The sequence below is a fragment of the Lissotriton helveticus genome, chromosome 3_1 (genome assembly GCF_964261635.1).
Source record: "Lissotriton helveticus chromosome 3_1, aLisHel1.1, whole genome shotgun sequence".
In the NCBI taxonomy this organism is placed as follows: domain Eukaryota; kingdom Metazoa; phylum Chordata; class Amphibia; order Caudata; family Salamandridae; genus Lissotriton; species Lissotriton helveticus.
Genome location: NC_136061.1, coordinates 1,478,334,481 through 1,478,359,138, shown reverse-complemented (window position 1 = coordinate 1,478,359,138; position 24,658 = coordinate 1,478,334,481). Strand labels below are relative to the sequence as shown.

Sequence of the window (24,658 nt, the reverse complement as noted above, 5' to 3'; positions counted from 1 at the left end):
TAAAGGAGCCCCTGAAAGTGCAAATATACAGAGCCGGGAGGGTGATTATAGCCATAGTAAAGCAGCAAGGCAGGGTAACGATCAACTCGTATCACCCCAAACGTCTGACACAGCAGTTGCAAATGACACCATTTTCCCCCATATTAACTTGCCTCCTGAGTGTCTGCCTTATGTAGCTGTACTAACTGGAGTTCCACGACTTAAGCCAGGCAAATTAGAATCCTACCATGAACTCAAAAACAAAACTACATACTGGCTAAATAACAATAGAGCTCTTCCAAGGCAACTTGATGGTCAGGTTCTTTTTGTAAGAAGGGTTAATTGGATAGGTAACAGGACTAAGGATGTTCCCGGGGATTGCATCCTTGTAAATTTCAGGGACGCTCGGGTCGCAAGATTCATTTGTAACCAACAGAATGGGCACGATGGTAGTGGAATTGGTACATATGATTTGGGACACTTCCACTTGCAGCCTGCCTATTTGCAACATAGGCAGAGCAGTCGAAATCAATTTCGGGGCGGGGGGGGGGGGTGACAGGTGATCTCATTAGTAACAATTGCTATATCCATCAAATCCCTGATTTTGATAGAGGTCTAGATTGCTATGGGATAGACGGTGGCTACTGACAAGATGACTATTCAACTTTAAATTGCCCTTTCTATACCGCCGTCAATAACAGGCACAACAGGTCCAGAACCCCTGCTCAACTATACGGGATCTCTCTAACCCTTGCTAATTCTACCTTCTCTGATGTAGCTAACTTGGGGAAAAGGCAAGCGTTTGATTTCCCAATTTTAGAGAACAACTGTCGGAGCCCTGAGGCGGAGGGATTGGCCAATAGGCTCAAGTCTGGGATTGGAACGACTGGTGACCAGGTTACCCAGGATGGTTCCAATGATACTTGTATGACCCTACCAGATCAATCCATTGTTCTGTGCGATACCCTTATGCTGCATGTTCTTACCCCGTCGCCCCCGGTAACTAAGTCTGCAGGGGAGCCAATTAATATACTCACCGCACCACCATTCGTATCCCAGGAGTTAACTGCGGCTGATACGACCATAAAGATTATAAGCTGGAATATAGCGGGTATTTCCAAGAAACTAGATCTTCCAGATTGGAATACCCTGGTCGAGTCATATATGATTTGCATCTTCCAGGAGACCTGGAGTTTGGAGCCCAATCACAAGGTCGGCTATACTACTTACTTTTTGCCAGCAGTATCCGCAATATCTGGGAGGGTTCGCCCTTCTGGGGGGCTCTTAATATGGGTTAGTATTTCCCTGGAATGTAGCATCTCACAAAAGCAATGTAACTCACCAGATATTCTAAGGATCTCATTGAGAGGGCCACAAAGAGAGAGAACCCTAGAAGTATTCAATATCTATGCTAGGGGCACCAAAGGTGGCTCTTCATCCTCCACAGTTACACTTATTGAAAATGAACTTAGAGAATGTCATGGCGATATGCTTGTTCTGGTCGCGGGGAACTTTAATTGTACGTTTGAGCCCCTTGAGGCAGAGGATATTTTAGATCTTACAGAGGACGATGCCGGGAGGGGTATACCCAAACTTACGATCCAACCAATCGCAACGGGCAATCCAGCTGAATGCACTAGCTATGGAGTGCGGCTTAAGAGCAGCAAATGGCAGAACCGCCTCAGACCCTTCCGGGGCCCATACGTACAACAGGGTTAATCACACATCAAGGATTGATTATATTCTCCTTGATTTTAAGCGTTGGTATTTTATGCAGGATATGGAAATTTTACCAACCATAGATAGTGACCATAACCTGCTTTCTTTGAGTTTGCATCACCTATGGCTAAGCGAAAATGGGCTGGCTGCACCAAGTAAAATAATGTCAACTTCAGAAGTTTGTGGTGTGAGGAAAATCCCAGGACGTCTAAATATATAGTGTGAACAATCAGGAGGAATCAGTGGTCAGGAAGGAATGATCGAACAATTAACAATGTTTATACAAAGTAAATATTTTTAATGATTGTTTGTTTAAAAAAACCATACAGAGTATGACCGAAAGGTCAAACTATATGATAAAGATAAAAATTGCTTCAATTACATACAGTTCTAATAGTCATATAACATAAAATTCATAATCAATACAGTGAAATTTATACACAAAAATACACATAATAAATCAAATTAAAACATAAAAACTCGACGCGCGTTTCGGCAGTGAACCGCCTTCTTCAGGAGACATAGAATAAATCAACATTGGACGCTCTATCCATGCAGTAACTAAGATGGAAGGTAGAATCTTCTGTAGTTATGATGGTAATAGTGAAGATTCAAAGTGGAGATAGTCCTGGGGATATCCAAGGAGGCTGGTGGTATATATAGCGCCGATATAAACCGTTCTGAAAACGATAGTCGCACTGTAGCTTTAGATATCGCGTGATGTAGAGAATGGTAGTTCCGATGAGTATTGCCCGATAATGGTTAACTCAAAAGGAGGGTAAAAGAAGTGTCTTAAATTAATAAATAATAAACGGACAGCAGAATGGTGCTGCTCCGACGCTTGTGTTGTGGGGATCCAACCTCCACATACAGAGAAAGATGAGACGTCTCTAACGATAGTAGACGGTGCACGGACAGCAAGGTAGTGCTGCTCCGACGTTCTGTGGGGACCCGGCCTCCACCCAAAAGTTTGCCCATCAAATTGTGGAAGGCGCCTGAAGTGGTGCAAAGTCGTCCAGGATGAAGGGAAAGTCCAGTCGATAGGGGCTCTTTTGACAGCCACACAGAGCAAGTTGGACACAACCGCTTTAGTCTGTTGTGATCCCTCTAGGGTGACGGCAGCATTCCAGAAGACTATCGAAGCGGTGGGCAACCTATTCTTGGTGCAAATTAGAGGTGGGGCTCAGAGAGAGCCGCAGAGGACCAAGGGTAAACAGGGGTGGTATACATCTAAATGCCGAAAGAAGAAATCTGCCCTAATTAAGACAGTTAAGTCCAAGTCGCAAGCTCTGATCCAGCAGGCTAGGAAAGAGTATAAATCAGTGATAACAGAAGCCAAAAAGGAGTGGGAGGACCTGTACTGGCAAACACTTAAGGAGGCCAGTGACTGGAGGGATGCGGGTAGATTTTGGAACACTATAAGAGCCAAGAACAGTCCTGCTAGCGACCTCATTATGTGTAACATTACTGGCCAAATGTGGTTTGATCACTTTTCGAAACTGTATATATGTCAACAGGGAGGTGAAAATGAGTTCTCTTCTCGTAGTTCCCATATACCCCTAGGAGAACGAGATAGATATCCTTACACAGTTAAGGAAGTGGAAAATGCAATTAGGCGCATTGTGCCTCAAAAGGCAGCTGGTCCAGATGGTATCCCCGGGGACCTACTTCGTTTTGATCTGCCCACTTGGGGGAAACTTATTCATACTCTACTTATCGCCATTGACAACGGTGCCGCAATCCCTGAATCGTGGAAAGGGGCTGAGGTTGTTTTTTTAAAGGGGCGCTGGGACGACCCCTCTAACTATCGCCCTATAAGCCTAATAGATTCCACCCAGAAAGTTGTCGGGAAGGTGGTACTTGAAAGAATCCTACAATGGGCTGATGAAAATAGGATTCTCTCAGATTACCAAGCGGGATTCAGTGCAGGTACCGGGACAATAGAGCAGGCATTTAGACTACTATTAATTTACTGGAAAGTGGTTGTTATAGGCAAAGGCAGTCTTTACCTTGCATTTATTGATTTAAAGACTGCCTTTGACCTGGTGCCTCGGGGAAGCTTATGGGGAGTGTTGTCAGATATGGGGATCCCCTCAAATATTCTGTCAATTCTAGTGAGGCTCCATGAAGGAAATTTCGCACAAGTGAGGTCGGGCACTCAGGGACAAAAGACAAACAAAATTCCAGTGGAGAGAGGCGTCCGCCAGGGTTGTGTTCTTGCTCCCACCCTCTTTTCACTATATGTGAATGGTGTGGTCGAGCACTTGCTGGAAAATCCATCCGATGCACCATCCCTGGCGGGCGAGCGAATCCCAACCCTCTTATTCGCTGATGATACGCTTCTAATATCTAAGTCTCCCTTGGGCCTCCAGAGCCTCCTAGATAATTTTCAGGCCTTTTGCACCCAAAGAGGGCTTGTAATAAACACAGATAAGACAAAGTATTTGGTGTTGAACCCCCCCAAAAAACTTGGGCGACCCCCAGTCCTAAACCAGGTATCCTTGGAAAGGATCACTGTATTTGACTATTTAGGTATACGTATTTCGGACACTATGCAGTGGAACCCTCATCTTTGTAAAATGATATTAAGCCACAAAAGGGTAGTGGGGGTGCTCCTTAAGGAACAACGTTCCTCCTCATCCAGACCCATTGCCCCTGTTATTGATATCTATAAGGCGAGGGGTGTCAGCTCGGCCCTTTATGGTGCAGAGCTTTGGGGTACTTGTAATATGGAACAGTTGGTAAGGTCAGAAAATAAATTCCTAAGGGACTTAATGTCACTCCCGCAGAGTACCCCTTTGGTACCTTTGCTACTTGGTCTAGGATGCCACTCGATTAAAGATCTGGCAAAAGTCCGGCCGTTACTGCTATGGGCCCGGCTATGGCGAGTGCCAGAACTAGCAAATTATGCAGAGGGGCTTGCAGAAGTAATGTCGATGTCGGGTTGGCACAAAATAAGTGGCTTAAAGATGTGAAGTTCTTACTTGGCGAATTGGGACTTAACTAAGCCTGGGCAAGTAGGTCCTCCCCCCCTAAGGCAACACTCAAGAATCTTTATTGGAGTTGGGTCACAACTAGAAATAGCACTGACCCCAAGTTTGGTAGACTAACAGAAGATTTACTCAGGTTTAAGGATGTGGCTTTCCGCGAACCTTACCTTGATATAGTTCGTAAACCTGCTGATAGGGCTCTGTATTTTAGATTTATGGTCGGGGTGCTTCCAGTGCGCAAATTAACCGCGTGCGCGTTGCGGCGATTTTCACGCTACGCGGCTTTTTTTAAAAAGCCGCGTTAGTTGACGAGCTCAGCTCGTCATCAGCGTGCGAGCGGCGCAACTGATGACGCTCGTCATCAGCGCCAAAGGGGTTAAGTGCCCGCTGGAATGGCCCATCTCAAACAACACCCTTTTGCCCAATCTGTAAGTCAAGAACAGAATCCACTGCACATATTCTCTTTGCATGTCCTGCATATGCGTCGCCAAGGAAATGTTGGCTTAAACCATTATGCAGATTACTGGGTACCAGGCAACACAATGAGGCATGCGTATTCTGATGTCTGACACGCGGTCACTGTATGTATGTGGTCTTTCCAAATTTTTATCATGGGCTTGGGCCATTAGATCGAAACGCCTTAAAGAGAATGTTTAATCATAGATCTTAAAGAAAATGTGTAAATTCTGATTTTAATCTGTAAATTGTGATTTTACTCTTTTTTTCTGTGTTTTGATGTAATCTGTGTATCAAATCCTTTTTCCCCAAGGTCTAAATGTATCTTTTTAATGTGATGCTTTTAAGATATGTTTTTTTATCGAATAAAGCCTTATACTACTTCTACATACGCACAGTAATAATATTTATTAACATATATTAAGGTCATTGGGCATAAAGGCTTGAATTAAACTAGAAGCAATGTTTCATTTGTAGGGGTCCTTGGGAGAGAAGGACATGATGCAGGCCAGGCAGAGAGAGCCAAAAGTTCACAATTGGCCCATAGCATACTAGAGCCAAAGATGCATAAGTAAAGATGAAGATTAAAAGGAAGCTCACCCAAGCGTTGTTTGCCGCATTACAGACTAGAGGAGAAATAATATGAGCGTCACGCTAACAAAATGGTGCCACTTTTCTTAAGGATCAATTATTTGAATTAACCATCTTCAGCAAATGAAGATTGGAAAAAATGTTTTCCCTTGTTCTCCTACAACCGACAGTCTCTTCTTCCATCTACATAAGGAGCCTCCTAGAACATTTACTGAATTGTGCTCATATTTCTTATCACCTGTATGCTGATGATACTCGGTACAGATTGAAGTAACTTCTGAAGACGTCACCCTGCTTGTTTAGAATCGTGAGGACAATCAGCTCAGGATATTATTTACAGTTTCATGGCTACTCCCATGAGACAGAGTTCTGGCTTAACTATCACATATCCTCAGTGTAATACTTGTATATGGTCTTAGCTAAGTAAAGATGAAGATTGCAAAGAAGCTCACCCAGGCGATGTTTCTCGCATTAGAGACCAGAAGAGAAATAATACAAGTGGCGTGGTAACAAAATGGTGGCCTCTCGTGTTTTTGAAAAGTCGTTGTTGCGGCAGAATCAGGTGAAGGGCGGCTTTGTAAGCTGTTCCGCTAGCTCACAGGTGTGCCACCACACTATGAGGCATAACACCAGCTTAGGGAGCATTGAACATTGTTGTGGTGCAGCCGAAAATTGCTTTGTAAACTCTGTGAAGAGACGAGCTTAGCAGTCCGCTGCCATTTTTTCCAGGCACATAAAGCACACCCACGGAAACTATTTCTAACTGAGAGCAGCTAAATTGTGGAATGAACTCCCTTATTGTCTTTGGAAGATTTCTGATGAAAGATATTTTTCGCGCTCTAAAAACATTATAACATAACAATTTAGTGGATAATGTGCTTTCAATACATGACTATACTATCAGGTGTAAGCCATATACTTGTGAAAAAGCACTTAAAATGCACCAATGAACCCCTTGATCACTCACTCCCCACTCCCCACTCTTCTGCTCAGTTGGTTGGCTCACTTCGTATATTTGCCCTTGAAACAGCATTTGAATTCATCACAAGCTCTATAACTTTAGTGAGGCCGCATCCAGGCCAGCAACCACGCTCTGAAAATTGTTCCAGCACAACTGAGCCCTACCCAGGAACTCTGCCTCTTCCATGCCTGTCCTGAGGCCCTTGCTTCAGTCGTAATCCATAAGGGCTGTGGAGGTGGTGAAGCTGTGAGTGGTGGTCAGGCTCCTCATGAGAAGACGAGGTAGATTTCGCCAGATTATGGAGTACCATGTAAATGACACCCTCAGAAATATAAGGATGAATAGTGTCTCTTGGCTGACTACATCACTCATCAAATAAACAATGAAAAAGCCACAAGTATGCTTTGATCTTTGAAAAATATAGTATGGTTAAATAAGCCTTACCACGCTTATACTGCACTTACTGTCATGTTAATTTGGACTCAATGTTCGTTAGAAAGTCTTTCTAGATAACCAGTCATTTTTATTACTGTTCTCTCAACCATTTACAAAATACGTATTTAATATGATTTTCTGACATTCTCATTAACAATCTATAAATCTAGGGTTGGGGTGATTAATGCAAGTAAGTTTTGTAAATACACTTAGCAAACCGCATTCATTATTTTACTAACTCTCCAACCAGGTGCTGTGAAAGGAGACACTCTGATTGAAATTGGGAGTGGTCCCACCATTCACACGTTACTCTCAGCTTGTGAAGTTTTTAAGGAACTTATTGCTACAGACTACTGTGACCAAAATCGGAAAGAAATCGAAAAATGGTGGAAGAAAGAGCCAGGAGCCTTTGATTGGAGTCCGATTGTGAGACATGTTTGTGAGCTCGAAGGGCGCAGGTAAGAATAGTCCATGGTTGTTGCGGCCGTTTAAGTAATAAATAAGTTCGGACGCAGACGTTTTATGAGCAATAAATGATGTGTTCTATCAGGAACTGTTGGACATATCCCTTCCCGCAAGGTCACCCCCAAACATTTTGGCATCCTCCTCTCCTTTTTGCTGAAATCGCTTTTGTTTGTTTTAGTACTCTGGGCACTTAACTACTGTTAGCCAGCGCTAAAATGCATGTGCTCTGTGCTTTCAACATGGTAACATTGGTTTATCCACAATTGTCATATTTAATTTACTTATAGGTGCCAAGTAAAGTGCACTACATGTACCCAGGGCCCGTAAATCAAGTGCTACTAGTGGGCATTAAGCGAACTATGATGGCCAGGAGAACATTCTAGAGAACCAACTCATGTAGTTTTAAATTATCAGAGAGGACACAAAAATAGTTTACAGTTGCCCACCTCAGAGTATGGTTTGCCACCAATAAACCACAAATATTAAGCTTCACACAAGAAGCTCTAAGAGGCAACATAAACATGCAATCAGAGTGCACAGCACAGATGCCAAGCACAAGCAATTTGGAGCAAGAGGAGGTCTTTAATTTTTTGATCCTTTATTTCAGATGTTAAGATGTAAGACAAGTATAGCCAGGTAAGTACAGCCACTTGTGTACTCTGATTGCATGTTAATTTTGCCTCTTAGAGCTTTTTGTGTGATGTTACTAGTGGGCCTTCAGCACTAATTGTGCCACCTACTTAGGTAGCCCGTTAAACATGTCTTAGGTCTGCCACTTCAGAGCATATCTGTGCAGTTTTAAACTGCCATGTGTACCTGGCAAATTTGTACTTTTACTAGGCCAAAACCTTCCTTTTTAATACAAATAATTTATCTCTAAGATATGCCCCTGATAGCTTAAGACCATTAAGACTAATGGGGTAACCCAGTATCCCTCAGAACCTGGGAAATCTAGTGGTATGTAACAATAATCGATTTTGTAGGAGGGTGCACTATTTCTTTTCAAAAACTCTTAGGGGTCGATTTTGATGTCGTTAGGAAAGTATTCCCACCAAATCGGGTTAGGAAGGCTTGTCAAACAGTCATATTTTGGGAATCCTACCGACCGATTACGATGTGTCCCGGTGCTTATGGACTCGGTTTGGTGGTACTCCCATTGACTTCAATGGGAGCCTGAGTGCTGAACGAGTACACAGGCTCATAATGGAAAAAAGGGGTAGTTGTGGAAAACCTTGCACCCTGTGACAGGCCACCTATGGTGCTTGCCACACTGTGCTTGGTTGGGAAGGGGGGGTCCCTTGGGTACACCCACAGGCCCCATCCGGAGGCCTACAGGTGAAGGGCCCTGCTACGGGCCCCTAAAGACCGATTCCCACATCTGTTTAATCTCGGTTAAACCAATTTGGAATGGCTGTCCGAATCGGTTATCGTACTCGCTCATTCGGAAATCAACTCAATTGGGCTGAAAGATTTGGATCCGAACGACTCGGGCTGACTGAATCCTGTTCTGAAGCGATTCGGACAGCCAGGAAAGCTTACTTCCATCATACTCAGTTGACTGCAAAGGTGACCAATTTGGTAGGAAACAAGGGTCCGAATCGGATTCGACAATACCCAATCCCATCCGGAACCCTTCCTAACGACCTCTTAGTCTCCTGTTTAACTAGAAGTTGCCAAATAAATTGTACACATTGATGGGTAAAAAACAAACAAACGAACACCAACAAAAAAAGGTGGAAATTCCCAATCATATATCTTCGAGTGATGCAGATAACATTTCACGACAACATACAGGACTGTCAAGTAACGTACAGTAACTAAAGACATACAAAATTGACATAGTGTATCAAAAGTGAAAAACATTAAATATGCAAGACATTAAACAGTTTAACATAAAATACACAAATGATTCAGTAGGGTGTCCGTTGCAAACATATATAAATATATGTTCAAGCATATATCCTTATTGCTTGGATGTGTAGTATGCCCTACAAAGGAAAGGAGCACCTCTAATTATCATCGACTTTTTGACTCATTAATATTATGTACTCTTGTTAAAATCACCACGGTTCTTCATCAGGACTAAGAAACAAAAAAACAGCCTTTAGTAAAGGTGTAGGCAGCCTCATAGTAGGCCTTCCGTTCCAACAGAAATGTTAATCAATAGATACATGGCCCTTTAGGTTTGTGGGAGTGGGGACCTTAAGTCCCCGTCTTCCTCAGAGATGGTGTGAAGTGGCAAAGATAACAATTAGACTACCATGAGGGTACTGCGTGATGACCAATGCCTCAGAGATTCAAATTGGATTCTCTTGTTGGGTGCTAAGGTGAATGAATCACGTCTTGCGCAAATTGTTTTTTGACTACTGTAAGGCCTATCTCTCCCGTAGGATACCATTGGGATACCTTATTACATTTTATAAGTGTAATTTCAAATTGGGAAGAGATGGGACCCCTAAGTTTGGTGTCTCTGGAATCACAATTTAGAATCAAAAGTTATAGTAAATTCTGATTTTAACCCCTTCCATGCTCATGACGAGCTCAGCTCGCCATGCAGTACACTGCTTGTGTGCTCATGACGAGCTGAGCTCGTCATGAACAAAGGGTTTCAAGGGAGTTCAGCATCAAGGGAGAATTGCTGTAGCATTGAAGGTGTTAAGCTATAATTCTGAAAATGCCACTTTAGCCATTTGGTGCCAACTGCCTGTCTCTGAATACATGTCTGGGGTGGATGACATCTGGTCTTTGTGCATTCCCTCTAGACTGTCAAACAGAAAGGGAGCTTAGGGTGACTGAAGGGCCGTCCATATCCTGATAGACAATCCTGGGCAGAGTGAGTGGGAGAAGCTGACACTAACACCTGAGTAGGCTGTGACCTGTACCCACACAAAGGGCTGCATACCTCATGAGTCTGAAGCCAGGGCAGGGGCTCAGTGTACTTCCAAGGCACCTCTTTAAAGACTACCCCACTTTAAAGGTACAACTGGGAATAAGTACTTGACCTCTGACACCACCACTTCAGTACACTTCTAGACCTGTGGATTTGACCCGGTCTAGCACGACCAGATAGCCCCGGTTAGAGTTTTATGTTTTTAGGCACTTTATTTCAGTTTATTCTTTAAAAATTCATAACTCTGGTTATGCTTATTGGATTTCTGTTGTTTTGGTCATTAAATGAAGCTCTGTTTTTCTCTTTAATATCTGTATTGAATACCAACAAATAGAAAATTACACATACCGCAAAGAATGAAGGACAAGCGTGAGGGGGTAACAAAAAGCATCGGCAAAATAAGCCATCAGTCTTAAGACCCAGCAAAAAGGAAGTAGAATCAGCTTTCAAGATTTTTCAAACCCATAGGTGATGAGGGCATAGCGACCGTCCAAGATGTAGAAGGCAACATCAGAGAGAAAGTTCTCACCAGCCCTCAGGTAGAGGCCATGTAGGGGGCCAAGAGGCAAAGGCTCAGCTAAGGTGTCATTGTCCGATAATGGAAGAACACGGCTGCAACCTGTGAATCAAACAGTGGTTTAAAGCTAACAAAGTCCAGTCAGAGCAAGACCCCCCCCCCCCCCACCCAAGTGGAAGTTACAGGTCATACTGCGACAGCAGCAATACACTTTGCGGCAGATAACAGAAGAACCGTCATATAATGAGAAAGAGCTCTATTTTTCTAACCAATTGTGGAATCTTTTTTGTAGGTTTTTTCACAGTTTTACTGTTTGAAGTGTTGCAGAAATACTTTGCACATTGCCTCTCAAGTTAAGCCTGACTGCTCTGTGCTAAGCTACCCAGGGTGTGTTTGTGACTTGCCCTGACTAGGATTGTGGTTCCTACTTGGACAGAGTGCATACCTGTGCCAAAAACCACATTTCTGACATGAACTAAGGCAGCATTTTGAGACTATGCCAGGAAAGGCTGCTGTACTATAAATTAAGTGTGGTATATAGTTGATTTGCACTTTGGATTGGAGCACAAAGAAAGAACACAAATTGGTCTAGCAAACGTACTAAGTGGACTAATGAATATTGTTTTTCTATTCACCATAAATCCAAGAAGGTCCGTTAATTTAGTTCATGGTTCCACGTTCCATGGCTAACCACTTCAGAAAAGAAGAGGCCTGTCAGAAGTGAAGGATTTGAATACTGCGCATTTAAGTTGGACATGAATATCTTTTCAAGATGTGATACACATATACATTCAATAACTGTACTTTTGGTTCTTTTAAGTGTGAGGCAAAGCCACTTAAAACTATTCAGAAAAGTTGAGTGCTATCACGACAGATAGATTAATAGGTGAGTGCAAAGTACTGATGTGTAGCTATCACTGCTTGGTTGCCCGTCCTCTGCTTTGGTGCCAGATGCCAGCCTAAAATGTGCTGTGTTCATCGTCTGTGCTGGAACCCTGCAGCAGGGATTTGAGATGCTCTTGGTGCTGTGGTGTAACCCTAAGCACACAACAACACACATCCCAGTACTGATATCAGTTGCTCATCATTTCATTATATCATAAATAAGGCTCCCGGTTTTCCGTTTAAACTGATTTTTACATATAAATACAGACGGAAAAATATTTTCCTTCCGTCTGTATTTATAAAATTAAAGCGGAAAAATACTACCAAATCAGATTCCAAGAATCCGTGCTCTAGCCCTGAGCCCAGGGTTAGCTGACATGCCCCTCTTCCTGACTGTGGGGTATGCCTGCCCACATTAACACCTTCTGGGCCATTAATCTCTGGCAGGGGCCTAGTTAACACATGGTCTTTTAAAGACCTTCGAAGTACTCGGTGTGGCTGAGATAAGCTCATGTTTGAGTGTCCCTGGAAGCTGTCTCAGCCTGGGGTGACACAAAAAGGGGGCTAGGGGGCGGGGGGCTGAAGCCCTTTGAGCACAAAGGGCGTTGCGCACCAGTCTCTAGCATTCTAAAAAGAAGACCCATGTAACTGACGAGACCCCCTTCACAGGCCCTGGCACCCTCTGCACATTGGCTGTTTACATTTCAGCAGGTTACAGATGACATAATGGAATACACATCTACTGCCTGTCAGAGAGGCAGGGACAACATGGCACGCGCCGGGCAGACACTTAAACTCTGCAAAGCGCTTAAGACTGCTTTTTCCGCTAGACACTAGAGCGCCCTGAAGCAGCATCCCAAGAAACTATTTGAATGAATAAATACATCACGGCCTTGCCCACAGGTATCTGCACTGTCCGTGAGACGAAGGCTCACTGAGAGGAAATGTTTGTTTTGTAAATCCAGCCCGCTCCTCCTCTATATCGGTGAACACTGTTTGATCTTGGGCCAGGAGCTGTGGGTGTGGGCCTTGTGTAATCAGAGCTCTTTGTCTACTGCCCTGCAATAACCGCAGGCCGGCTTCATCTCCAATAATAACAAGCTCGGTCCTAACTAGAGGTCTATCCAGATGCTTCTCATTCCAACACGGACCACAAAGGATGCTCTTCCGGTTCTGTGCACAGCCGTCCTGTGCTTGTTGAACAAGCCTCGGGAGAGCCTCAGGGGGCACTGTGTCATGTGCTCCCTTGCAATACCCCAACAGGATGGAACAGAGTGTGAGACTTGTTCACTCCACTCATAAAGGATCAGAGAGTGTTCCAGGGGCCCGGCACCCTCACCGGGCGTCAGTGTCACAGCGCCTGCGCTGGCCACTGTGAGTCTGGTCTGATCTCCTGCACTCTCTGGTTCTCGCCTCAAGGCAGTGTCTTCCTAAGGATTTTGGGGACCTAAGACCTTAATATGTTTGGGTGTCCCATTAACAATATTCTTCTAAGTGAAGTACCTTGATGCCAAACAATATTGAAATATGTGTTAAGGGCTGAGATAGAGAAAAATACAGAAGTACAAATGATCAAAGGTACATTTTCCCAGGAGCTCCTTGGGTGGTGGGTGCCCTGGGCAACTGCCCACTTTGCCAATGGCTTAAAACGTCTCTGCCTCAAGGCACAATACACTACAAGTGCGCCACAGCACACATTGTCACATCAGGTGGGTGTGTGCAAATGTACCCTCCTGGGTTCATGGGTGCAGAGGTCGAAGCTGCTGATATGAGGATCCCCTCTGCTTGGCTCAAGGGGCCCTTGAACTAGTGACAGCCCCTTCGCTTTGTGAATGTTCAGCCTTTATTTTCTGAATGCAGACAACCAACTGTGTTAAATGTGAAGGCGATGAACTGAAAGCGCCTTTCAGCACATCTAATCCGGGCCAAAATGGCAACACACGTTTTGTGAGTGCTCCGTGCCCCAGAGGGCAGGTGCTTTCTACGCTCGTGTGCAAGTAGCATAGAAATTCAGAGGCGAAACTGCAGTCATGTCATGTCCTCTGCAGGCCACCGTAGTTGGCAGAGGCGCAACTAGAGCCAGATTTCAGGGGGCGGGGGCTAATTTCAGGTCACTGAAAGTGCACAGGTGCACTTGTCTAAATTTTAAATGTGTTTACATTTAATAATCATGGCTAATGACAGTGTTTTCATTATTGTAACACAGCAGCAGCTCACTAATTCTGCAAGTAATTTCTGTGGCAAAGTTTTCAGCTAACTGTTTTGTGTTTACTTAATTTGGCACCTATATACATATAGCTAAACCTATAACAACCGTGTGCAGTCTATTTAAATAAATGTGGAAAAATACTAGCTGAAATGTCTGTTTTTGCTTGAGACAAAAATAAATACAGATATATACAGATAAAATGACAAAAAAATAAATATGGATAAATACAGACGGAAATGTTAAAAAATAAATACCATAAAACCAGGAGCCCTAATCATAAATGACACTTGATGTGACCAAAAAACATGGGTTTTTATTTCTTTTCGATCAATTTGAAAGTTTATTGTCTCATTAAAAATCAATTTTTTTAGAAGTTTTCATCGGTTTTCACAGGGACAACATATAAAAAAACAAATTATCAACAGACCACAAACTTGATTTTGCATATACTACATATATTTTACATCACAAACTGAATTGTTGGACAAACATAGACATGACGTAGACAACAAATTCTACTTAACAAATACAATAAGCTCGAGTTCCGTGCTTCGAAAAGAGTGAACATAATAAAGAACAGAACAGATAAATGAATAAGTGAAACAAAAGAATAACAAAGCCCAAACAGGTTGAAAGTTTTAAGACTGAGTTTTTTACACAACCTTGTTAAGGTCAGTGACCAGACAGTGTACTATTCAAGGCATCCAACAAACAAATAGGATTGTCACGCTGCTGCTGCTATTGTAAAACTTGTGCAGTTTTAAAATCGTTTTTAGGAGGATTTGCTCGTTTTTTTAACAAATTCGAAAATTGTTTGTGTTGTGGTGCTACATTAGTGATACTGACCTCGTGGCTATTTACAATTATATTCCACGCTCCCCCTATGCCCACATTGCCTAAAAAGTAAGAAAGACCCCACAGGACTCACCAATCGGGTGAATTTAGTGCTGCCTCACTCCCGACCGCCATTTTGGGTGTGGGCTTAGAAACGCTCCAGGGGCTAGCGCTCTAGTGTTTGTGAGTGCCCTTTGACAAACACTATTTAGGGGACCAGTCGGCTTCGCGCGGACAAACAAATAGGATTGTCACGCTGCTGCTGCTATTGTAAAACTTGTGCAGTTTTAAAATCGTTTTTAGGAGGATTTGCTCGTTTTTTTAACAAATTTGAAAATTGTTTGTGTTGTGCTGCTACATTAGTGATACTGACCTCGTGGCTATTTACAATTATATTCCACGCTCCCCCTATGCCCACATTGCCTAAAAAGTAAGAAAGACCCCACAGGACTCACCAATCGGGTGAATTTAGTGCTGCCTCACTCCCGACCGCCATTTTGGGTGTGGGCTTAGAAACACTCCAGGGGCTAGCGCTCTAGTGTTTGTGAGTACCCCTTGCCACACCTCACTTAATGATCAGTATGTCAGCGCGCAGCGCACGCGCGCAGCGTCGCGCCGGAGGAGCGCCAGAGGAAAGCCCGTCTGTGCCCGTCCGTGCTCCGGACGGGCTCAGGGCCAAGACCGCTGCCGAATTTAGGTATTCCAAGGATGAGCTATTGGCCATGGGTAGGAGTGTGGAGGGAATCTCTCAAAATGCTTTACCACAGTCCTCTGTAATGCTGGATTGTGGGCTGATCAATAGTAGATCCCTGGTAAAACATCATCAGGAAGTGTCAGACTTGCTAAATGACATGGACCTAGATGCCCTATTCATCACGGAGACGTGGACCAGTGTGGACACCTCTGTTGAGTTGGGCCTGTCGTGCCCGGAAGGGTACAAGTTATTCCATAAACCTAGGCCACTGGGTAGAGGAGGGGGACTCGGATTGATTTATAAAGACAAGTGGGACTTTTCCCCTCTACAGATTGACGGGGTGGCGGGGGTGGAGTTACTGGGGTTCTCCCTGCAAGAACCAAAAGGTAGGATCCTGACTGGTTTGTTATGCTATAGACCACCTGGTGCAGATACACAATACCAGGCGTTGTTTGACACTATTGCTGCCCTAGCCCTGTCTCATTCCAGAATGCTGATTCTGGGAGACTTTAATCTATGGGACAATGGGTCCTTGGGGAGTCATCTAAGGGATTTGAAGGACATTTGTGGTAACTGGGGTCTTGATCAGCTGGTACAAAAACCAACCCACTCAGGGGGACATATCCTAGATATGGTCTTTGCCAACCAGACTGAGACTATGGTGACTGATATCCTACCCCAGTGCTGGACCGACCACTCCCTAATCCATCTACAGATCTCCATACTCACTGAGGGGAACGGAAGTGAGTGTCCGGTGACTTATAGGAGGGGACGGAATTGGTCTAAATTACCAAAGGACAAAACAAAGCCTATTTTTATAAGTAACATAACCTATGATCCAGAGGAATCGGTAGACCTGAACTATCAAAAGTACTGTAATCACATCATAAATACCCTGGATACATTTGCCCCTCTGAAAAATATACAAAATAAGAGGAAACCATCTGCTCCCTGGTTTAATGAGGAGCTAAAATCCCTACGCAATGCACGCCGACAGGCAGAAAAGAAATGGCGTAGATACTATTCGGAACCGGATAAAAGACTGCTGAAAATAGAACAGGCAAAATATAAAGGGGCCATTGCCAAAGCTAAGGCACTCTTCTATGCCACTACTATTCTCCAGTCCCCTAACAGTACTAAAACCCTTTTTAATATCATAAGGGATCTCTCACACCCCACTTGTATAAGTAATAAGGTGGTTGCTACCCAAGAACTATGTGATGAGATCGCATTCCACTTTGAGGAAAAGATTGCTAAAATTGTAGGGGGACTGAAGGAGGAAAGGACTAGCTGCAAAGAGGTGCAGATAGAAGAAGAGGAACCTAAACCAATATCGTCATCATTGGAAAATTTCATCCCTCTTACAGAGGAGCTCTTTTTTACCTTGGCCCATAATGTGTCATCAGGGTCGCCTCTAGACCCCCTTCCGCATAGGATCTGGAAGGAATATGGGCCACAGCTGTTCCCTTGGATGCATCAGATTTGTCGCCAATCCCTTGAGGGAGGCACAGTGCCGGAAGCATGGAAACAGGCAGTGGTTACTCCCCTGCTAAAAAAGCCTTCGCTGGACCCTACTATTCCGGCACACTTCAGGCCCATATCCCTCCTGCCCTACCCGATAAAAATTGTGGAAAGGCTGGTCAGCAGATCCCTGTCAGGATATTCGGAAGACAATTGTCTACTGGACAAGGACCAATTTGGCTTCCGCCCAGGCCACGGAACAGAAACTGCACTGGCAACCATGTTGGACTATCTTCGAATGCGAGCCGACATTGGCAATTCCTCAGTCTTGGTGCTGTTGGATATGTTGGCCGCATTTGATACGGTTAGCAATGCAGTTCTGCTAAGTAGGCTGGAAAAGCTGGGCGTGAAGGGCAAGGCCCTGAGGTGGATACAATCCTACCTGACAGGCAGACAACAGATGGTGACCCTAGCCCCCTTTTCATCTTCCAAGTCCCCAGTCAGTCATGGAGTACCTCAGGGCTCCTCGATCAGCCCTATTCTTTTTAATCTCTATCTGCAGCCTTTGATCCCCATGATCAAATCTTATGGAATAGATTTGATAAATTACGCTGACGACACCCAACTGGTGTTCTCCTTAGAGGGACGACAGGCGGTGACCATGGAGACCTTTCAGAACTGCATGAGCAGGGTCTCCAGATGGCTGAAAATAAACTCCCTCCAATTTAACAAGGGTAAGACAGAGGTAGTCTATTGCTCGTCAGCCAAACTGAGTCAGCAACCTTCTTATGAGATCAGGCTTGCACCGGGAACTGATCCTTGCATCCCAGTCAAGACCGTGCGCAATTTAGGGGTAATGTTTGACGCGGATCTCCAAATGACCTCTCAGACCAATAAAACCATTAGTGTCTGCTTTGGATTACTTAAAGCGCTCAGACAGATTTTGCCCCTTCTGCCTGATGAGTCTAGACCGCTAGTGGTCAGGAGTGTGATCCTGGCCAGACTGGACTATTGTAACTCCCTATATCTAGGGGCCCCCTTATACAACTTACAGGGGCTCCAGAGAGTCCAGTCCATAGCGGCCAAGCTGGCACTTAAAAGACCTCGCAGCTCTTCCACTACGCTGGCGCTCAGAGATCTACACTGGTTGCCAATCGGGAGTAGAGTCGCTTTTAAGTCCCTATGTATTGTGTATAGAGCCCTGCACAACACAGGTCCTATTCCTTTACAGGAAAGGCTCAACTGGTATAAGCCTACCAGGTCCCTGCGCTCCTCTAGCCTAGGTTTGGCTGCAACCACCAGGATCAGGAGATCGAGGATGGGAGGCAGAGCCTTCTGCACTTCCGCGTCTAGGATGTGGAACGAGCTTCCCTAGAACATCAGGCAAACTGACACCCTGCTTGGATTTAGAAAGAGTCTGAAAACATGGCTGTTTGCCAAAGTTTAATCCCCTTGACACCATTTAATAGAATTGGCGGCTGTTTTACATGTTATGACAGCCAGTGTATTGTTGTTCCATCTGACTACTTCCTGTTTGGGCGCCAGGATACCCGTAGGGTGACAGTTGCGCGATACAAATAATAAATACATACATACATACATATTTGACAGTCCTTCACAAGATCTCAAAAGAAGGGGTAAGCCTGATAGTGTATTTTCACACACTTCTTTGGTCGCAAAGCGGTCGACGCGTTTTAAACCCAAATGTAAATTGGTAGGGTTCTCCTCAGGACCTAGAACTCATAAAAAGCTCTTTTTCAGATCGACCAATCTCTTCCGTTAAATGTTTCCTAAGTCAGCCCTAATATTCTAGCTCTACCATTGTGTATTGGGAAATGCCTTTATGTAGCCTTTTTGTGGTTGGAGTATGGCCTCTTTCTTGGGCAATTGAATTATTTGTTCCTGCAATTTATTCTGCCAATGTGAGGGGGGCCGCTTATGTCTTGATCTTGAGGTGACTCTTTGAGTGAGCTTTTTGAAGGGATGGGCGCAACTTTTCAATCTTGCGTTGTCCCTGAAGCTTTTATTTCATGAGCCGCAGCGCCCGAAACCTTTGTGTACCTGAGCCTGGTGATTCTTGGCCTTCATGACATGGCGGGTCGATAAGTTCTCTAATTCACTGTCGAAATGGCAGTGAGAAAGTGAGTTGGAGATGGCCCACTGTTGGAGATGGTTAGCATCTGTATGGCACTAATGACAGAAACTGGAGTTCCACATGACTGATCGTGTTTGCTTGTGCCTGCCTGGTGGAAAACCTTAGGAGCCCGAATTGGTGAATTACATGTGACAAAGCTCTTACAATGAAGACATTCTTTTGAACATTGTTTATGATATTCCTCCTAAACTTTGCAAGGATTCGGGTAACTTTTTTCTATCGGACTCCGTCAGCATTGAATGACTGGGGATCTTCTCACTTCTTGACCTCCTGTGATGCCTTACTTTCAAACAAAAGGACAGGTCATTGGCATCACAACAGAGCACTGTACCCAGGGAGCAGAGTCCTAACCTGATAATCTAAAGCTTAGTCTTGACACATGCTGATATATGCTCTTGAACTTGTTCCAATATGAGATCATTAAACTATTCTTTGTCCTGGGTTTCATTACTTACGCATTCTGGATGCGATGGGGGAATTTTGAAGAGAGCGAACCCTAATTCCTGTGTCACCTACTGATTATACATTACTTGCTAATTGATGATTTGACTCTAAGGCAGGTCCCCAAGTAGCAATCCTGAAAGGCTTCCCGGTACTGGCAGTTAATGCTCATTGTAACCTAGCACCATGAGGTGATTGAAGGCCATGCAGTCTGACACATCTTCTGACACCTCACCAGAGCCAAATTGTACCACCAAGAAGAGGAACCAAGGAGGATGGGGAAAAGTCTCAGTGGTAGACAATTTCCAAAACCCGTACTGATGAAAAATTTGAAAGCAGACTTCAGATCAATTAAAGAAATGTGTGTACAGCAGTCCCGTGCAAGATCGACCAGCTTACTATGGAAGTTAACCTGCTTCAGATGGATCACTGCAAGTTGGCTGACTGGATAACTGCAGTGGATTAGTAGGTGAGGTCCCTTGACCCCATGGTGGTGGAACTACTTGACAAGGTACGAGATATGGTAGGAAGAATATTATTCTTTGAATGAAGGTCTGAGAACGTTGAGGAGCATTACAGAAGTAGTAACATTCAGATTGTGGGCCACCCAGAAAAGACTGTGAGTCCATCATTGGAGCTGTTTCTACGGGGCTGTGTCCGTGTGATGGTGGTGCTAAAGTGCCACTCTATTTTTTTTTCATAGCAGAGAGCCCCAGTCTTTGCCGCAACCAAAGGCCAAAGCAGGGCTGATCTCTTGAACTATAGACATTTAGATCTTGTATTTTAGGGAGCAAAACACATTGGCCCTATACATTATGAGAATAGCACAGTACGCATTTCCCCAGACTTCAGTTTGGCAGTGCAACCGCAAAGAAACTCTTATCTGCAAATGAAAAAAAGGTTCGAAGAAATGGGGTTTATATATATGCTCTTATTTCAGACAAAACCAAAGATGATTGCTGATACCAAAGCACACTTTTACAGCACTGCTAAGGAAGCATGGATGAGACAATTGATAGAGCTGGACCTCAGGATGATACTGATGCAAGCAAGAACTGTGGCAATGGTGAGAACGAAGGAGAAACAGGAGGGCCTGCCAGAAAGAAGAGTTAAGAAGATGTGCACACACTTTAATGGCGGCCCTTTGAGAAGACTACAGACAACATGAGGGTTCCATTCCCTGAAGTGCCAGTTCGGAGGAAGTCCTTACAGTATTGCACATGTGTGGCAGTGCTTTAAACAGACTGAAATTGATGAGGAATATCTAAAAGAGGCATAGCCAAAGAAGTGTAACCAAGTATTCTTTACAAGCGGTATGGCTGGAAACAAGTGAACCAAAATCCTGTGCTTCACAGTGCAGCAAACCGAACCATTATTTGGGTACCATCGAAAGCTTTCTCTTACTACATCCTTTCATACACCAGCAATAGACCTACAACTAAAACAAGCCAGACCTATTGGCTTTGCAAATGCTTTTTAGCTCTATCAAATAGATGAGTTACATTGATTTTGTTGTGATAATGTGAACTGAAAAAGCCTGCCTTTCACACGCACACTTTTTCTTCCCACATATTTCTGAAATCCTCCCCAATCTTATCTCACTCATCATCACGCTCCTCTTCAGCATTGTCCTTTTACTCTCTCCTGCACATACCTTCTTTCATCTCATTTACTTCAACTTCCCCCATCCACTCACCTGCTTTAAGCACTGCATTTTGTTTTCCTTTGATGATGTTTGATTTTGAAAGTTGTGTAACTCCTCCACATTTTCCCACAGTTAGAATGTATATGCGACCATTGCTCTCTGTGGTCTGTGGATAGGTCAGCAATTGGAGATGCATGTAGTCCAAACACCTTTAGGACCCACTGACAGGCACTGTGAAAAATAGGAACTACATTCTGCCTTAATGCCAGGGCACTCAGGCACATCCTGTCATAATTACACATCCACAGTTTCTACTTAATAAGATACCTGGATGGACTCGCTTCACAAAATACACTGTGTAAAAGTCATATATTGCCTAAAAACTGCAAATACACAACTTTTAGTACAAAAATCCTCTCAGTTAATGCAAGTTCAAATAAAAAGTAGGGAAATGGCCCATTTAACTGATGTTGAGATTTTAAAATACACCAATTTGAATATTCAAATGGCCCCAGTGCCTCTTCATCTGCCTCATCAGTGGTCGTTACATGACTGATAATAGCATCAGCTCAGGGACAGGACATGAAGCAGCAGCTGGTGCCTCTAAAAAAATGCTACAATTAGTGCTGTGCTGATGCATAGGGGCAGATTTACAAGCCCCTTGCGCCACGTTTACGCCGCTGTTGCGTCACGCAAGGCGGCGTAAACGTGGCGCATACCTACGAGGCATTTACAACGTGACGCATCTATGGAGATGCGTCACGGTGTAAGGCCCTGCGCTACATGAAACCTGCGTCAGGTTTCATGTAGGCGTTCCGGTGCAGGGGAGGGCGTTCCGTCGCAGGAACGCCCCTGAAAAGTGACTCAGTGAAATCTACAAGATTTCACTGAGTCACTTTCCCAACGTTGATGCGTCAAAACCCTGCGCCTGCTTGAAGCAGGCGTAAGGCTTGACGCACCACGTTAAAGATAGGGCAAGTTGGAAAAGTGCCGGGGTTGCGTGCCGCACGCAACACAACTTCAGCACTGCACCAACTTTACGCCCAAGATGCGACACGCATCTGTTCATTCCTGCGCCATGGTGCGCCGCATTGTAAATGCGGCGCGTCATGGGTGGCGCAAGGATGAACTTGCGTGCCGTATCTTTCCTTGCGCATCTCTGCCGATTTGCAGAGATGCGTCAGGCAACGTAAATCTGCCTCATAGCTTCCTTTGGTGTAGTGACACCGGGGCCCAAAGTGGACCCATAAATGCTTATTGTTGCTGTATTTCACAGTTCAAACAGTGGCCATGGGGCCCATTTTCTTCCTTGCTCTCAGGCCTATGCCGCACTGGCTACGCCACTGGTGCTTTGTAAGTAAATTACTCGGCCGTTCGGTAAGGGTAGTGACAAAATTAACATTAATGGTAAACATGTGGGATATTTAACGGTTAGCTTTCAATAAAACTAGGACAAATTAGTTAACATGAGGGAAGGAGACAGCAGGTCTGTCTCTCAAGTGCTTGATAAGCAATGTGGAAATCATGCACAAAGAGTCGAAAACATAACATTACAATTTAGGGTGAAAAGAAGAGACAAATAGTTCATTTAGTGGTTGATGTATACAACGTGCGGCCAAATAACCTGGTATTAATCCCAGCGTCCGCGCTTAACCAAATTGTGTGACCTTTGACAAATATTTTAATTTACCAAACCTCCACTTTCTTCATTAACCCAAATGAAAGAACCTTCAAATTGGTGAGTTCACAACACCAGGCAACACACATATTGTGTTTGACTTAATAGACGATAATCGGGACCACTGGAATTAAGCAGCAGGGGAGGGCCAAATTATCTGGCTGGGTTGAGTAAATTATGCAACGAGAAAAAGCGAATTAAGTGGCATAATGCGCCACGTTTTGTGATAGAATTACTTCATTATTTTGTCATTTCTATACTGTCTGGGCACTGGTTGCACCTCATTAGTACCCGATTATGTAATACCCAAATATAGCAATAAGAAATAGAAAGGTGAACAGTCAACCTTTGCAAAGGGCCTTCCACTGTGCAGCAACATGTCACGCTGTATTTTTTAGTTACTTTTGAACCATTTGAGCTAGAAACAATTTTTTGTTAAAACATGCAGATTATACAACAGATGATGGATTATGTGGCAAATATGTAATTATGCGAAATAGCTGCGGCCATACAATTCCATAATTCCAGTGACCCTGGCTATGATGTTGCTTTATCTGTAAGAAAGTTGGCCAAGTACAACTTACTTGCCTCTTATTTCAAAAACATGTTGCCCGGGCGAGGGCGGGGCAAGTATGGTTCTAAATTGATGTTTAGAAACTCTCACCTTTAATAAGTACCTCTCCGTGCAGGATTCCGCATGTTAAAGAAAGGTGCTTTTTGAATTTTTGAAGAGACGTCATCATATTTTATGTGATGTTTGATGCGTGATTGAGATGGTTAACAGGGCTCAGCTCATACAAAGGCTAAAATTGCCAGCACTGATGGCAGAAAAGTCAGCTGGCTAATCTTTTTAGGGCTCGCCTGCTGATGCGCTTCTGCGCATCGCTGGCGAAGCTCTATTACGGCTTATCCAGTGTTTAACCACCACTGGCGATTCCACTGGCGATTCCTTCAAGTGCATGTGCTTTTTAGGTCATTGCGCAAGCGCAAGCCCTAAAAAGCGCGTGCACAATGCCACCAGCCGCCTACCTGCCTGCCTCGCATTACCAGATCAAAGGCAGACCAGCCCCCCTCCCACAAGCTTCTCAGCGTGTGCTCTGCCTCAGGCCGGCATTTCTCCTCCCCTCGGGCAAACAGATAGCCGCAATAACACCCTCCCTGCTCAGCTTTTTTCTCAATTTCTCCCCGTCTACACTTCCCATTAGGAGCCCTTCCTCCCCCCAGATAATCTATCTCCATAAGAGATAAGCAGCTCTTCCACCATCTCAAACCCGTATCTTATTAGTGCACGATATACAGCTCGGGTGTAGCTACATCTGAAGGGATTTAACACGAATACAAAGTGTGAACTGATCACCTGGGACGCTGCACGTCACATTCGATGTACTGAAGGCGACCAGTACTGCTATAAACAATTCCGTTTTCGACGTTGAAAGGATGAAATGCGAAGTCAGCCTGTCTGCATTGGGACTTCTGACATGGTATGCTTACGAGTGCTTGCAGTGAGGTCACAACAGTGGTTAAAAAAAACTCACTCTGAAGCGTTGACATTTGGATCACTAATAAGCAGATGTTGCTTTTACGGTTTATTTTCGGCTTGCAATTTTACCATGGATGCTTGCTGTGCCCCTCAATTGGAAAACATTGAGCATT

General features: G+C 44.2%; 1 protein-coding gene across 2 annotated transcripts in view; it reads left to right on the top strand.

Moving 5' to 3' along the window:
* LOC144823525 (nicotinamide N-methyltransferase-like) overlaps positions 1-24,658 on the top strand; it is a 203,712-nt gene that overhangs the window by 119,919 nt on the left and 59,135 nt on the right. For both annotated transcript variants that reach the window (XM_078682112.1, XM_078682111.1), the window contains exon 2: positions 7,382-7,589. In XM_078682112.1, coding sequence (XP_078538238.1) covers positions 7,382-7,589 — 208 coding nt within the window. The remainder of the gene's footprint in view (positions 1-7,381; positions 7,590-24,658) is intronic.